Below are 13,568 nucleotides of genomic sequence, written 5' to 3' on the forward strand. Positions count from 1 at the left end.
AGTTGTACAAACAGTTTCATTAAAGTAAAAAGTAAATATAAATGATGCTCAGTGATTAACGGCCCCATGGAGACGAATACAGTTTATTAAATTCAGGTGTTTCACTGTGTACAGGTCGGTGCACATACACTGGTAGCCGGACGATCCTCCGAGAATTTTCCAGAACTCAGCTGCCGTAGGGCTTTGAGAGTTCACCCCCTCCTCAATGGTCTCCACCTGTGTTGCCCGGCAACCAAGGTCATGGTTCAACTGGATGAAAGAGGCCAGCTCGGATGCCTAATAAAGAAAAAGGCAAGAGGTCACCCTGTATCGGACAGTGATGCTCCACTTTCTGATATGAGTCAGCATGTGTTTTTACATTCATACATTTACATTATATATTCACAATTGACGTAAATATTCACGCATTATTGGTGAAAAAGGACTAATATGCCTAATAATGAAAAATAGATCAGTTAGACTGACCTTTGCCCTCTCGATGACATTCGCAAACTCTCCCATCCAAACAAAACAGTGCTCAGGCGTAACCAAAAGAAAGCAGTCACCGCTGTTCAGAGATGACACTCTGGGCTCCACTAGTCTGGTCTGGACGTGTCTGCGACCTAAGCAAGGAAAAGGTATTAGTTTAACCCCTGAAACCACAGGCACATAAACTAAACTCAAATAATCCAATTTCTTTTTCTTTGCTGTGTTTGACAACACGGTTGCATGACTGAGACTGACCTTTGACCTGCATGAGCATGAGCTTCTTGTAGGGAGCCGCACTGTTATTAGTGACCTGTTCAGAGATGCTGACACTGCGAAGACTAACGCTGCTGTAGTTCTCCTTACTGGCCAAACCAGCCACAGCAGCATCTGACAGACTGGAGCTCTTACTCACTGCAAAACACACAAAGCATACATTAAAAACACAGACAGAGCAGCAAATGACAGACTGCAGGTCTTACTAGCTGCCAAATAGGGCTAAATGATAGTGATGTTTGTCATTAAAAATATAAATTCTTGAAACCCAAAAAGATGGCAAATTTACCCAGATTAGCTGATTCCCAAGAGGACCTAATTATCACTCAAGGAATGAAAAGTATCCGTTTATACTGCCACATAACGCCATTGCAATACACTTTCCAATATGCTTAAAATACATTAGTGAAGCTTTTACATCACCTGGTTAAAGAGCCACTCTAGCCAAAATGAGTAAGTATCCATCACCATATCTTCGTATCTATGTACTGTAAGCATACTACTCGCATCCTATAACAGGGCTGCAATAGAGAGAGCCTCTAAAGTGAGAAATTCAGGTTTAAAAGCTAAAAGAAGCCTCTTCTGAGGAAGTAGCTTGAAGGGAAGAACTTTTGAAAAACTGGTTTGCGATGAATCTTTGGGGGCAGGCAGTGTGTTTCATTACTGTGGAGAGTATAGACTACTCACAGGATAGAAATGCCTTATTAATTGAGGAGGGGGGGGGGGATTTAACATCTATAATTAGCAATGCTGCTATCTGGCTATCTAGATGACTTACCTCAGTTTGGGTACTTTTCTCTTTGCTTCATGTCTTGTGCTAAACAAAGTTTGAATCTTTTTGATTTTGTTTAATTAGTCTAAATCAGGGGCTGTGATAGCCAGGATCGGTTGACACCACAGGGATTCCTTGAATATGATGTATTTGTGTAATGCATGCCCTGTATTGTAGTGACCAAAAACTTGAAAATGATCAATTTACTTTTAACATTTAACTTTAAATGGAAGTTAATGGAACAAGACTCCTTTCTTGGAAGTACTTCTGGACCAGTTATCTTGCTCCATTCATGCTAGCATTGTAATATTAAATGCAGCTGGAAAGTCTGTACAATTAGAGGGGCAAACATTTTTTTGACTCTAGGCTCTAGGCCACATTAAGAGCTTACCTACACTACTTTTGACCAAAATTATTTATGTGTCTTATGAATTCCTTGATCTGTCCCAAAAAAAAAAAAAAAGCATGTGACCAAATGCTCACAGCACACAGTGATGAATGGTTAGAGACTTGGCTGAACACAGCAGAATTTTGAGATTAGTACTGAAAGGGCCATTTTCCAATAGACTGGAGTTCCTGCTCACTATAAACTGCACATTAGACAAAGACAAACAAACAGTTTAAAACACAACATGCTTAAGAGAACAATGCGTATTCACTTCAACACAAGCAGTCTTTGCCCTTATTCTCTTCTCCCACTCACCCCTCCCTGTTTCTCTCTGCATATCCTTCTCTTCCCTCTTCTCCTCTTTGATCCTCCTGCACTTCAGCAGGTCTGTACTGAATTTCTATTCTGAGAGTACATGTTCACCTTTAGTTAGTCACTCTCTCCCTCAGCCCCTTCCTTTCTCTAGCAGGACACGGCAGAGGTCCACATATTACAGTTGTGTGGCTTTATGTGCTATGTAAAGTATTTGACATGATGTGTAAATACACTTGGGTGCCTTCAAGACTGATATGTAAATGACCTCTGCTCTGATAGCTGCCCTTCATTGTAGCTCCTTCAAAAACCCATCCAGGCTGAAAAACTCCTTATAATGTATTATGTATAACTAGTATGTCTGCTGAAGCTCTACGTACTGGCCACGGAAGATAGGCTCATGTAGATACGTTTGTATTGGATGAGCTTGTTGCTGAGGAAGGATCTTGATTGGCCACTGAATTTGAAGCAATGTTTCAGCAGCAGACTAAAGATTTGTGGTCGGTGGTGAAGTGCTAGCTACAGAACCTAGGCGGAGTAACTGAGCAGACTTAATATCTGATTATTCTCCAGTAATTTATTTAATGTGTATACTGGGATATGTGGATATTTAAGCCCAAAAGGACCATGCTATGAAAAAGATTAAGAACTACTGCTGTGAGGATGTGTTGACATGCAAATTTGACCAGCGGTAGTCAAATTTTTGCATGAGACCGTATGTGGACTGTATGGACTGGAATGTAAATGGTAAATTTTTGCACTACAACAAATGTATACACATTACAAAAAAGTAGACAAAGAAAACTGGGATTGCTATTACATGTGCACTTTACCTTCTCCCTCCATCACTCACTTTTCTCCTGTTTGATCCTCTTGCTTTCCAGAACACCAATGTTTAGCCGTTGTTCAGTGTACTCATGTCTGATGTCCTCTCGCGCTGCTAGAATCTTCAGTGGATTACGAGAAGCCTGAACATTACGTGACGGACGAACTGCCCTCTTGTGCTGCACCATTGCAGAAGTCAGCCTGGGCTCAAACAAGTCAAGAAGGGGTCAGAAAATAGATATGTATGTATGCACAAAAGTGGGTCAAATTTCCAGCAATTACTTTGCTGGAAAATACTTTGATTCAACATCATTTTCTCACACATAAAACTCAAAAGACAAGTTCCTTCATGTGCTTCTGTAGCAAGAGACTTGGCTATATCCAAGCTGAAGACATCACAACCCCCACTTCCTATCACCACCACTATAAAGAAAATGTTGGCTGCACAACACTCACTCTGAATGACTTGACATGAACCATTAAAAACACATAGGTGGATTCCTCTTTTAATGCTGTTATTCATTAATAACTTATGTCACAGATTGAATCGACATTAAACCAAAAACTACACAGAAGACACTGAGGTGTTTCTCAAATTTCCTACATTTTTGAATCAGCAAAATGTCCATTAACTGAAAAAATACACTAGAATTAGAATTTGTAATATTTGTGTGTCAAGTTATGGGCCTTAAGATTTGATCGTTTTCAAAATACTAAGCATTCTGGAATTTTCTGGATCTTTATTCTCAGTGACATAGCCAGACAATAAGAAGTAAAACATGCAAAATCATTAATTCTGTAGAGGATGTTTGACCCAGGGCACCCAAGCTTTGTGCACTCCACACCTGTTTAGTTCACACGGTTGTTTGCCAATGTCTTTCAAGGACAGAAACCACAGCTCTTCAATCACACATTTTTAGCATCACATTTGGTTGCATACTTGCTTGATTAAATACTCCTGCAAGGTTTATTAATGGCTCTCGTTTCACTCTCTCAACTCCTCTGATTAGTTCCGGCTGTAGACAGCAGGAGCCATCAGGGTCAAAGACAATCACAGCAAAGAACACAGCAACCAAGGCAGATACTCAGATCATTTTTCAGTCACAATCCTTTCTTTTCTACACAATAAGCAATATGCCAAAGAACTACAAAGCAAGATATAAGATTAGCATGTCCAAAGAGTTGCAGAATTTGAAGAATGATGTTAGAAATCTGATCAACGAGTACTTTGTTTTGTATAGGTCGATCAGATCTTTGTTTCTCATAGATAGTGTTACAATTCAGGTAAAATATGCTAGACTGCCAATTAATACTATATTACAATTACAGTCTTCAAGTATTCATTATGTACACACTACCAAAAATTTGTCAAGTGAAATGATCTCAAATAGTCAATATCAAATGTAGTCAATATATCTAATTTCTTATTTTGAGACTGTTGGAGCTTCATTTATTATTTAATGTATTTCCAAGTATTTAACTTTAAAATGTTTTCACTTTAGTGGCAGATAATTTTGCTTGTTTCAAGCACTTTTCTTAAAACAAGAAAATTAATTTGCTGATAGTGAGATAGTGTTAATTAGAAATAAGTTAAATAAATTAAATTAAGCTTACAACAGTCAATAGAAGAAACAGATTTATTGAATAGATTTAGGACAATTTTACATGACAAGACACCATTTTTTGCAGTGCATAAACTAACCTTCTAAATGATTTTTGAATTGATAAGTCAGCACTTCATAGGGCATTGAATACTGGCTTATGATCAAATTTGACTTACCAGGTATTTTGGCTGCTATTTAAAGCAAAAATTTCATTTTTGATGTCCATAGTCATATAACCCAAACATACATTTTGCTTTTGTGGACTACTTATGTGAAGTAATCATTTTATAGTGATGTAAAAAATGGTATTATTTCACATTTCATTTTAATATGCATGTTTAGCTGTTAATGTAGTTTCTGCTAATGCAGCTAATAGAGCAGAAGATTTGTATTTCTTTATCAACTTGAGTGAAAATGAGGCAAGAGTGTATTTTGTTAATGCTCCCAGTTAGTGGCAAAAAATAGACTCGAAGCTCTTAACTTTTTCCATAACAGTGTTTAGATGAAACAGGACTAACTCAAACACTGCAGGCATTTAGACAACTTGGTTAAGTTATGAAGATGCAGCTCACTCCTGCATGTTGTGGATAATGACCAATTTTGTCATCTTTACAACACTGGCAAATACCTAATCCATCAAAATAAGCCTAAATCCTTTTATTTGGTCAGGATATTCTTACAATGCATGCTTTATGCTTTTTTCTTCATAATGTTGTTGTTCATAGCAAGAAAACTTGCTGCAAACTCATTTCTACAAAAGATTGCATGCCCATTTTGGAGCTGATATTTTAGGGTTTCATATTCAAGATTATGTACTCACTTTTGTGTTTGTTTACCAAAGATGACATCAAAATCTTCCTCAATTGGGACTCTGCTTGCAATAGTACGTGGAATGTCCGCCACGTGACGGTAGAACTTGGAGAAGATCTCATCATCCAATCGCATCACTTCCTTCACTGCCTTTTCAGTGACTGTCAGAGTTGTCTCCTGCAAGCCCGTCACTGAGAGATAAAGGGGATGAAGGGAGAGCAAGCGAGTGACAATAGAGTAAGCAAGAAAGAACAGCCATTCCACACTCAGAGAGGCCTAGAGAACAAGCATATCACAGCATCTACTGTGCTCACCTTTACTATTCAAACGTCCTAAAAATGTCTCCAACTTATCCAGCTTTTTATCAGATTCCATATCTGCTCTGGCTTCAATCTCTGCAATAGGAAACATGCTTTTTATAGCCAATAAAAAATGAAAATCATATTTGCAGATTAAATGCATGATCCATCATGCATGCTAAATTGAAGACGTTACTATGAAAGATATTATGCAGGAGTTGTTGGTGACATTACCCTCCTGTGGTTTGGTGACAGCTGGTATGCTGCTCTTCAGTTTAGCAGAAACAGGAGACAGAATGGGACTGATCACCGCTGAGGAAGCAGCCAAACCTAAGACACAATCAAAGCCACAATCAAAGCTTTGTGTTAGATACATATTTATATATTTAAAAGAAGTGAAAATGCATAAGCAAGTATAAGCAATTAGTTATGCTAAAATTTAATTTTATACAACATGTTAATTATATACTATAAGTGTTAGTTAAATAGTGTTTTACTAAAATATGATTGTCAGTTGTGAGTGTGAATTGACTGAGTACTCAAATGGCCTATAGAAACTCAAACCGTTTAATATCAGTCATACCTAAGACAAAATACATAATAGTGATAATTTATTTTTTATAATATTAATAATAAAGATATACATGAATTTTTAATATGATTAATAATAAAAAATACTAAGCAAAATCAAGCAAACAGTAAATATTTCAGGTGTACTAAAATCACTGTACAATTATTATTTGTTTTTACATCATAAGAAAATGTCATTTAAATTGTGCAAATATTTTAGAATGAATGGACCAATAGAAAAGACACAAAATGACTAAAATCTTATCAAATGTATTTGATATGTACTTAAAGTGTATCTAAAATCAAAATGGACATTTCATTTCTTGTTCTTGGTCATATTAAGCACAATCCATCATTCTTTTCAATTATTTCACTGTGCACTAGCAATTATACTACTACTTCCTCCTCCACCACCACCACCACCACCATAATAACAACCCAATAATCTGTTTTTCACCTTCTAATCCCATCACTGGGTGTAAAATGGTCAGCTGGCTCAGAGACCCTCATCTTTCACACAGAACAATATGATGTTTCTAATTCACTTTTCCATCACATTACATCCTGAATTTGGGCTAACTAGCAGTACATCTACACATGTGTATCCCAACCTTTCTTCACCATCCGAGCTGCCACAGTGTACTGGGCGGAGTCGTTTGCCACACCCTTGCCAGTGCTTTGCCATGCCTCCTCTCGAGTGGAGATCATCTGCTTCCGTTCCTCAATAGACATCTGCCTCTCGCCCTCCTCTCCCAGCCTCTGAGTGGATAGAGAACAAACTGGGAATCAGAAACACCATTTCACTTGTTACATATGCTGCAAGCTTCACAACACATTCACAGGAAGCAAGGAGAAAACGCAGGCAAGGCCAAAGTGATTGTTTGGAAGCAGGGCAGGAGGCATAGTACAATTTTAATAAGCATATTAGAAGCAAATATGTATGCTCTAAATGATGAATTAACAACGGAAAGAGAAAAGAATTGTCAGCTGGAGTGAGTAACCTTGATCTTGACTCAAAAGACTCATTTGCTTAAGTGTAAGCAGCATATTAGCACTGGATAATAATGTAGGTGTATTTGTTTCATTCTCCACTACGATACATAAAAGACATTAATTGAAGACTTTCAGAAGTTTTCTTTAGCCGCACTGTGAAGCCTTTTTAAAATCTTTTTCTGAATAAACAACTTATTTGCTACGACTCACAGCTAGCCTACAATCACCCAACTACACCACTCCCACAAGGCTGTGGTATGAACATTGAGGTAAATACAAATGTAAAGGCTAAAAATATATTTTGATATTTATATTAAAATGGAAATATGTTCCCCAGTAGTTTAAACAGTGATTTATTAACAGATATTACTGTCAGTTGTGACCCTCAGTTCTCAAATGGCCATGTTTCTTAATCTCAAATAAACAGAAGCTCATTCTCAAATAATACAAACATTGCAACACTGGTGGTTGAGTTACCCAGAATTCTTTGTGGTTTGGATTTTATTAATTACTCGCCACAGAAAAAGTTGCATTATTTGTTCTAATGGTAAATGGCACTTGGATGACAAACCTGAGACACAATCCAGGTCAAAATCAAACCTTTGGGTGTTTAAAATGAACAATTAATGAAAACATTTTTTAATAATAACATTTTTATTTTATATTATTACCAGTATGTAAACCTTTTGAAATCCCCTGGTCAAGATTTTGTTGATTTTCTAAATCAAACTACAGGGTACAGACAAATATTGCATGTTCTTGACATTTTTGAGCACAATTTTTATTTATCTGGCAAGTTTAACATACTGGAAAAAATCAGATATAAAACGTGTCGGACCTTTCACACAAGCCACATTTCATGCATAACTTTTCCTCAATATGTGCAATTCAGCTAATAAACAGTAACTGTGCATTAATGTGTAGACCCATGTTCTCTGTAGAGGATGTGTAACTTATTTTTACGCAGAAAATGAAACTTCACTTGATGAATATCCAAACTTTTGCATGTTACTGTCAGTTAGGCTCTAATTAGAGAAACAGGCTTAAAATAAATAAGTAAATATCCATCCCTGAAAAGGCCCCATCAAGCTCATTTTAGACTTACTCACCTGGCCTGGATGCTCTACATCCTGACTTTTTTGGGTGGAAGGGAAAGGAGGGGGAGAATAGGTGGAGGCAAAAACAGGCTCCTACAGACAGGAGATTGAGTGAGAAGGAGAGAGAACAGAAGGACAGAAAAAGAAAAACTGAAAAAGGCCCAAATGAAAGGACAGGATGAGCAACAAGAAAGGCCCAGAGCAATGTGAGAAAGTAACACAGAATATGAGTAAGAGCTGATGAGAAATGAATGCAGCTAAAAAGTAGGCCGAATCCTAATATACTTAGACCTCTGAAAGTTATGACTCCACAAAAACTTTGCAGAATAAAATGCACAGCTTTTAATATGAGAGGACAAGAACAAAACAGGACTTCAAAAGCTGCAGTTCATATATTACACACATGCATGGAGAGTCAGTACTGCAACATTTTACATCTGTGACAGGACAAGACAGAGATAAGAACCATGAGGTCCAACGCCAATCAGAAGCGTAAAAGCTTGGAAAATGTTAACCCAGCATTCTTAAATATAACCGTGCAAAAAGGGTTCATTGACAATGTCATAGTAAAACCACTGTTGGTCCTGTAAGGAACGTTTCAGTGGGTGGGTCTATACACAAATTCAATAGCCCATATCCGAATTTCAGTTTTTTTCCCCAATAATATGAACCACTTTTGATATCTGTGTGGTTTCATGCACAAAAAAACAGTCCTAAATCTTGTGGCACGACCATTTTCTAACTTCTAACTTTTGTCCCTTAGAACAGGGGTGTCAAACTCAACCAGTAAAAGAGCCATATTCAAAAATCTCATCAAATCTGTGGGCCAGAGAAATAATTAAAAATGAAAAACAATTCATGTTGTGTTACAATCCAACTGGCCATTGTTTATTCAAAATACGCAAAAACTTCACCAGTACAATACAGACACTTCAAGTAGACCTTGAAGTATGAGACACACAAATTATTTAAAATGTTCACAGGAGCTCAGTCTTTTAAACCTGAATATTTGCTTGAACTAGACCACTTACATCCTTTCTTTGCTGCAAGTTCATTAAGACTTAGGCTCAGTTTCTAAGCTGCTGAGCTGACGTTAAGTGTTTATACTGGCTGAACTGCTGCTGAAATGCATTTTGGTGATATGATTGGTGTAGAATTGTGCAGAATTGTAGAGGTGAGGTATAACCTCTGTCCCATAGGTTGTTGGGGTAGGAAAGTCAGACCACATTTTGTTGCAATGCATGCTGGGGCACATTATGAAACAGGCTAATATTAATAGAAAATTAAAATACTTTTGTGGGCGAGACAGGATTGTGTGACAGCCCTCATCTGGGCTGTGGGCCTTGTGTTTGACACACGGGCCTTAGAATTACAAAGGTTATTTTTGCTACTGTGCCTTTAAGACTGACGTACACAGTTGGTCTCTGCTCTGATCTTATAGTGCCTCATTCAAAAAGGCTGAATCACTACTTAATAACTTAACGCAGTAATCTGTGGTAAACCAAATTAGGCGGATACATGTTAAACACACTGATTTTTGTGGCATCAAACAATGAATTCCAAACAGGCCATTTTTGCAACTTAGTCTGCAGATATAGATTATATATGGAAAATTGCATTTAGAAACTAACAGTGCTTACAAAAAACATCAAACTCTTCCATTTCAAGAAAGGTGAGAATTTTTATCTTCCATAATATGGACCCTTTAACGGTTTTCCCAGAAGCGTACGTCAAAGCCAAGAACCATTTAGGCACCCTTAATTTTTAGTGTATTTAAATGATTAGAAGTTATCCAATTTCCCTACAGCCACTTTAAAGGCAAAGCATGAGTAAAGAAACACTGAGAATGAAGACAGCCACCTGTTAGCGCATACCCATTTATACCCAGCTTGAATAAAGGAACTGACCTGTGCTTGGAACCCTATAAGTAGTTTGTGAAATCAGAGACAAGCAGAACAAGCAAAAAGTCAAAGTGGCAGAACTTTGCATGAGCAATTCCCTGGCCTTTAAGAGCATCCATCATTCACCTTGAAGCATGAAACGGAAAGCGAGAAGTAGTGCACCAGAAAAAGGCTCCGATAGCTGCAGCTTCTGCAGAGGTTAATGTATTAAGCACTCTTGAATCTTACCCAAACCTGCTCAGATGACGTAAACTCCTCAACAGCCCTTTCTTCCTACAACACACAGGGAATGCAAGTGCATGTAAGGCACCACCAGATATCGGTGAAAAATTATGCTTATGCTACAGCTGCAGTAATGTGACATTTACAATGTAATACTCAGGATAGAAAATTTCATTTAAATCATCATGACTCCTGGCAACAGATGGCTGTAGCATCATCAGCTGCAGCATTGAACAGCACTGTTTTTCGTTTGTTTCAAAGACCTTTAAATAAATAAATGAAAATTTAAAAGTGACAAAAAAACATTATACTAAATTTACCAGAATGTTTCCCTTCCAAGTCCAAAGGAGCAGTATCGGGTGTTGAAAAGGAGGAGGATGCAGAAAAGTAAAAGTTGAAATACAGCCCATGTGCTTTTTTTGTGTTAATGCACCTGGAATGCTTTCTGAATTATGTATTTTGTGTTATGTTCAGCTGGAAACCACTTTTGCATGTAGCAAAAGGTACAAAATAGACTCGAAGCTCAAAATTGCACTTTGTGTATGCATGACCATAGCTGTGCTGTTTACTCAACATGACAAACATAATAACAAAGTGTAATGTACTATTGTGTTACCCTCCTATGGGAATCAGGTTAAGGACTTGAGCGTCTTTAGGCTACGATGGTTAAGCCAGTCAACTTGAACACTGGATGAACAAGAGCAATGCAAGAATGTACAGTAACACCATGGAGAATAATTGGTGTCTTGCTGAAAAATAATAATTGATGATGGGATTAGTGGACAAGAGAAAGATTACTGAGTGACTCCATTAATTTCTATTGCAGAGTAAGACAAATGTCTTTTTAGGAACTGCCTCTATTATGAAAAAACACTGTTTATTGGTGGTCAGTTCACGATTAACGATTAACATTTTTAATCCTTGTTTAAAAAGGCGAGGAATTTCTAAAATCTTCATAGCCAAAACAAAAAGAGCAAACAAATGTAGCATTAAATACAACTCAAGCAATAGGTTTACACAGTAGGTGCTCTAGCACAATGTCATGCAATGAGAATTTACAGAGCTGCATTTTTTTGTAGTAAAATCAATCCTGAATGTTCCATTCTTTCACTCAGATAAACTCATGAGAAGAAATATGGGAGAACCATGAGCAGAAAATGATTTCATGAAGTTTCTGGTAAGCTCTCAAAATACAGGAAAATATGCTGTAAAATAAACGCGCACACACACACACACACACCCACACACACACTCTGTTGCTTACCATACCAAGATCAAAAGGCCAAGGTGTACAAAATTTAGCCCCACATAAATAAAGGCCACTTAGACCATCATTTGTGTTCTACTGGCTCCAATAGTGTCACCGCGTCTCTTGCCAGTTTTCGGTAACAATCTCAGTTTTGACTGACCAATAAAAATGAATGCTATTTATTTAGGCTGACTAAATAATGACTGAACTGTATCCTCTCTCATAACTCTCTGCTTCAAGTAGACCGCCTACTTCCTTCACTTACTCATCAAATCTACACAACTAATGTGAATGACATTCATCATCCAAAGCGGGGGAATATCTCAAAAAGTCAGTGGGTTTGCAAACATGTTCAGTGTGTTCTGCTCCACTGGTTCAGCCTGGCATTGCTTCAGATGAGAGCAGTGTCTGATAATTTACCTTCTTCTTGAATCCTTGCTCCTGCCATATTTGGCTGCTCTTCTCACTCATTGACACCACTTCCTGTACGACTTCCTGCTTCTTGTTGATCCTGTTCTTCCAATCCTCCTCCCCGCTCTTTTTCAACATGGCTAATCTGGGACAGAAAGAAAAGTAACATCATGTGAACAATATTCCAAATATAACCAAAAATACCGGTGCCACTTTTATTAGATGACAGACCTGAAGGTTCAAAGAAGGGGGAAAAAAAAAAAAAAAAAAAAAAAAAAACACACAACAGGAAAAAGAACTTCAGGAAAGGACTTCAATCATTTCAGTCAATACAATTTTGCTCTCTCTTAAGTCAGTACTTTACATTTTCCTTTCCTTTGCCTCTCCCCACCCCTCTTCTTTCCATTTTCCCCGTTTCATCACCGGCAAGAAGAGCAGACAGCAGAGCTGTGCTCTAAAATAGCGATCTCTCTGTGGCTCAGTGAAGGCTGAGAGAGCTGCACTGACCCACATTCATTCATCAAAAAGGACACAAGGAGAACAGTGCTGGTGCCACACCCCCCACATCAGCACAATGCACTCAGTGACCAGGTACTTACACAGCTTAGCATCAAGAACAAACCTCTGGACTCTTTGCCAGAAATGCGAAATCTAGTGCTTAAACAGATGGTCAATGGACCGGGCTTGATCCAAGTCAGAGAAAAATGCTACTCTGGGACACAACACAAGGCAAAAATTATCCTCAGTGAGAAGCTAAAGCCTAAAGTGATGTCCTATGTATCACCCTACAATTTAGTGCATCATTGCTCTGGTCTTCTCTATATTGTGAAAATGGTCGCAAAACATTGATACAGAGGGGAAAACAAGTATTCAGTTTTTGGTTTTTAATATTCACTTACAGTGCATATGTTCACTTTGAATTTTGACCATGTATTACTACGACACTAAGTGTCATGATGTGGTGCTTTGTGATGTGAAGCTGCATGTCTACAAACAAAGTCAGGTGTTACATATCATTAAAGGAAACGTGAAAGGAGCGATATACCAGGACACTGGTGCAAAATTTAATCTCACCAGCCAAGAAAAGGGAGATGGAAATTTCAACAAGAAAAAGGTGCTTGCATAGCCTAGCCAATCTCCTGTCTTCCTATTGAAAATATATGGATTTTTAAATTGCATGTCCATCCGGGAGACTCTTGAAACTTCAGGGAATTGAAGATGGTTTGCCAAGAGGGATGGGCCAAAAACAACCAAAATCCTGCAGAAAGCCAATTACCTGTTACTGCAGACTTCTCAAAAGCTGTAATCACCAACAATGGCTTTGGAACAAAGTAAACGGTATAAAAATAAAAAAATAAAAAAATTAAAAAAAAA

The 13,568-nt window shown here is 37.8% G+C and overlaps 1 protein-coding gene across 4 annotated transcripts in view; it reads right to left on the reverse strand.

Moving 5' to 3' along the window:
• Window positions 1–13,568, reverse strand: part of svilb (supervillin b) — a 58,604-nt gene that overhangs the window by 16,510 nt on the left and 28,526 nt on the right. For all 4 annotated transcript variants that reach the window (XM_017707453.2, XM_017707454.2, XM_037530953.1 and 1 more), the window contains 11 exons: window positions 12,204–12,339; window positions 10,541–10,585; window positions 8,424–8,504; window positions 6,933–7,080; window positions 5,986–6,081; window positions 5,767–5,847; window positions 5,463–5,643; window positions 3,067–3,239; window positions 724–879; window positions 466–602; window positions 129–276 (listed from right to left, as the gene is read on the reverse strand). In XM_017707453.2, the coding sequence (XP_017562942.2) occupies window positions 129–276; window positions 466–602; window positions 724–879; window positions 3,067–3,239; window positions 5,463–5,643; window positions 5,767–5,847; window positions 5,986–6,081; window positions 6,933–7,080; window positions 8,424–8,504; window positions 10,541–10,585; window positions 12,204–12,339 (1,382 nt within the window). The remainder of the gene's footprint in view (window positions 1–128; window positions 277–465; window positions 603–723; window positions 880–3,066; window positions 3,240–5,462; window positions 5,644–5,766; window positions 5,848–5,985; window positions 6,082–6,932; window positions 7,081–8,423; window positions 8,505–10,540; window positions 10,586–12,203; window positions 12,340–13,568) is intronic.

Source organism: Pygocentrus nattereri, chromosome 19 (genome assembly GCF_015220715.1).
Source record: "Pygocentrus nattereri isolate fPygNat1 chromosome 19, fPygNat1.pri, whole genome shotgun sequence".
Taxonomy (NCBI): domain Eukaryota; kingdom Metazoa; phylum Chordata; class Actinopteri; order Characiformes; family Serrasalmidae; genus Pygocentrus; species Pygocentrus nattereri.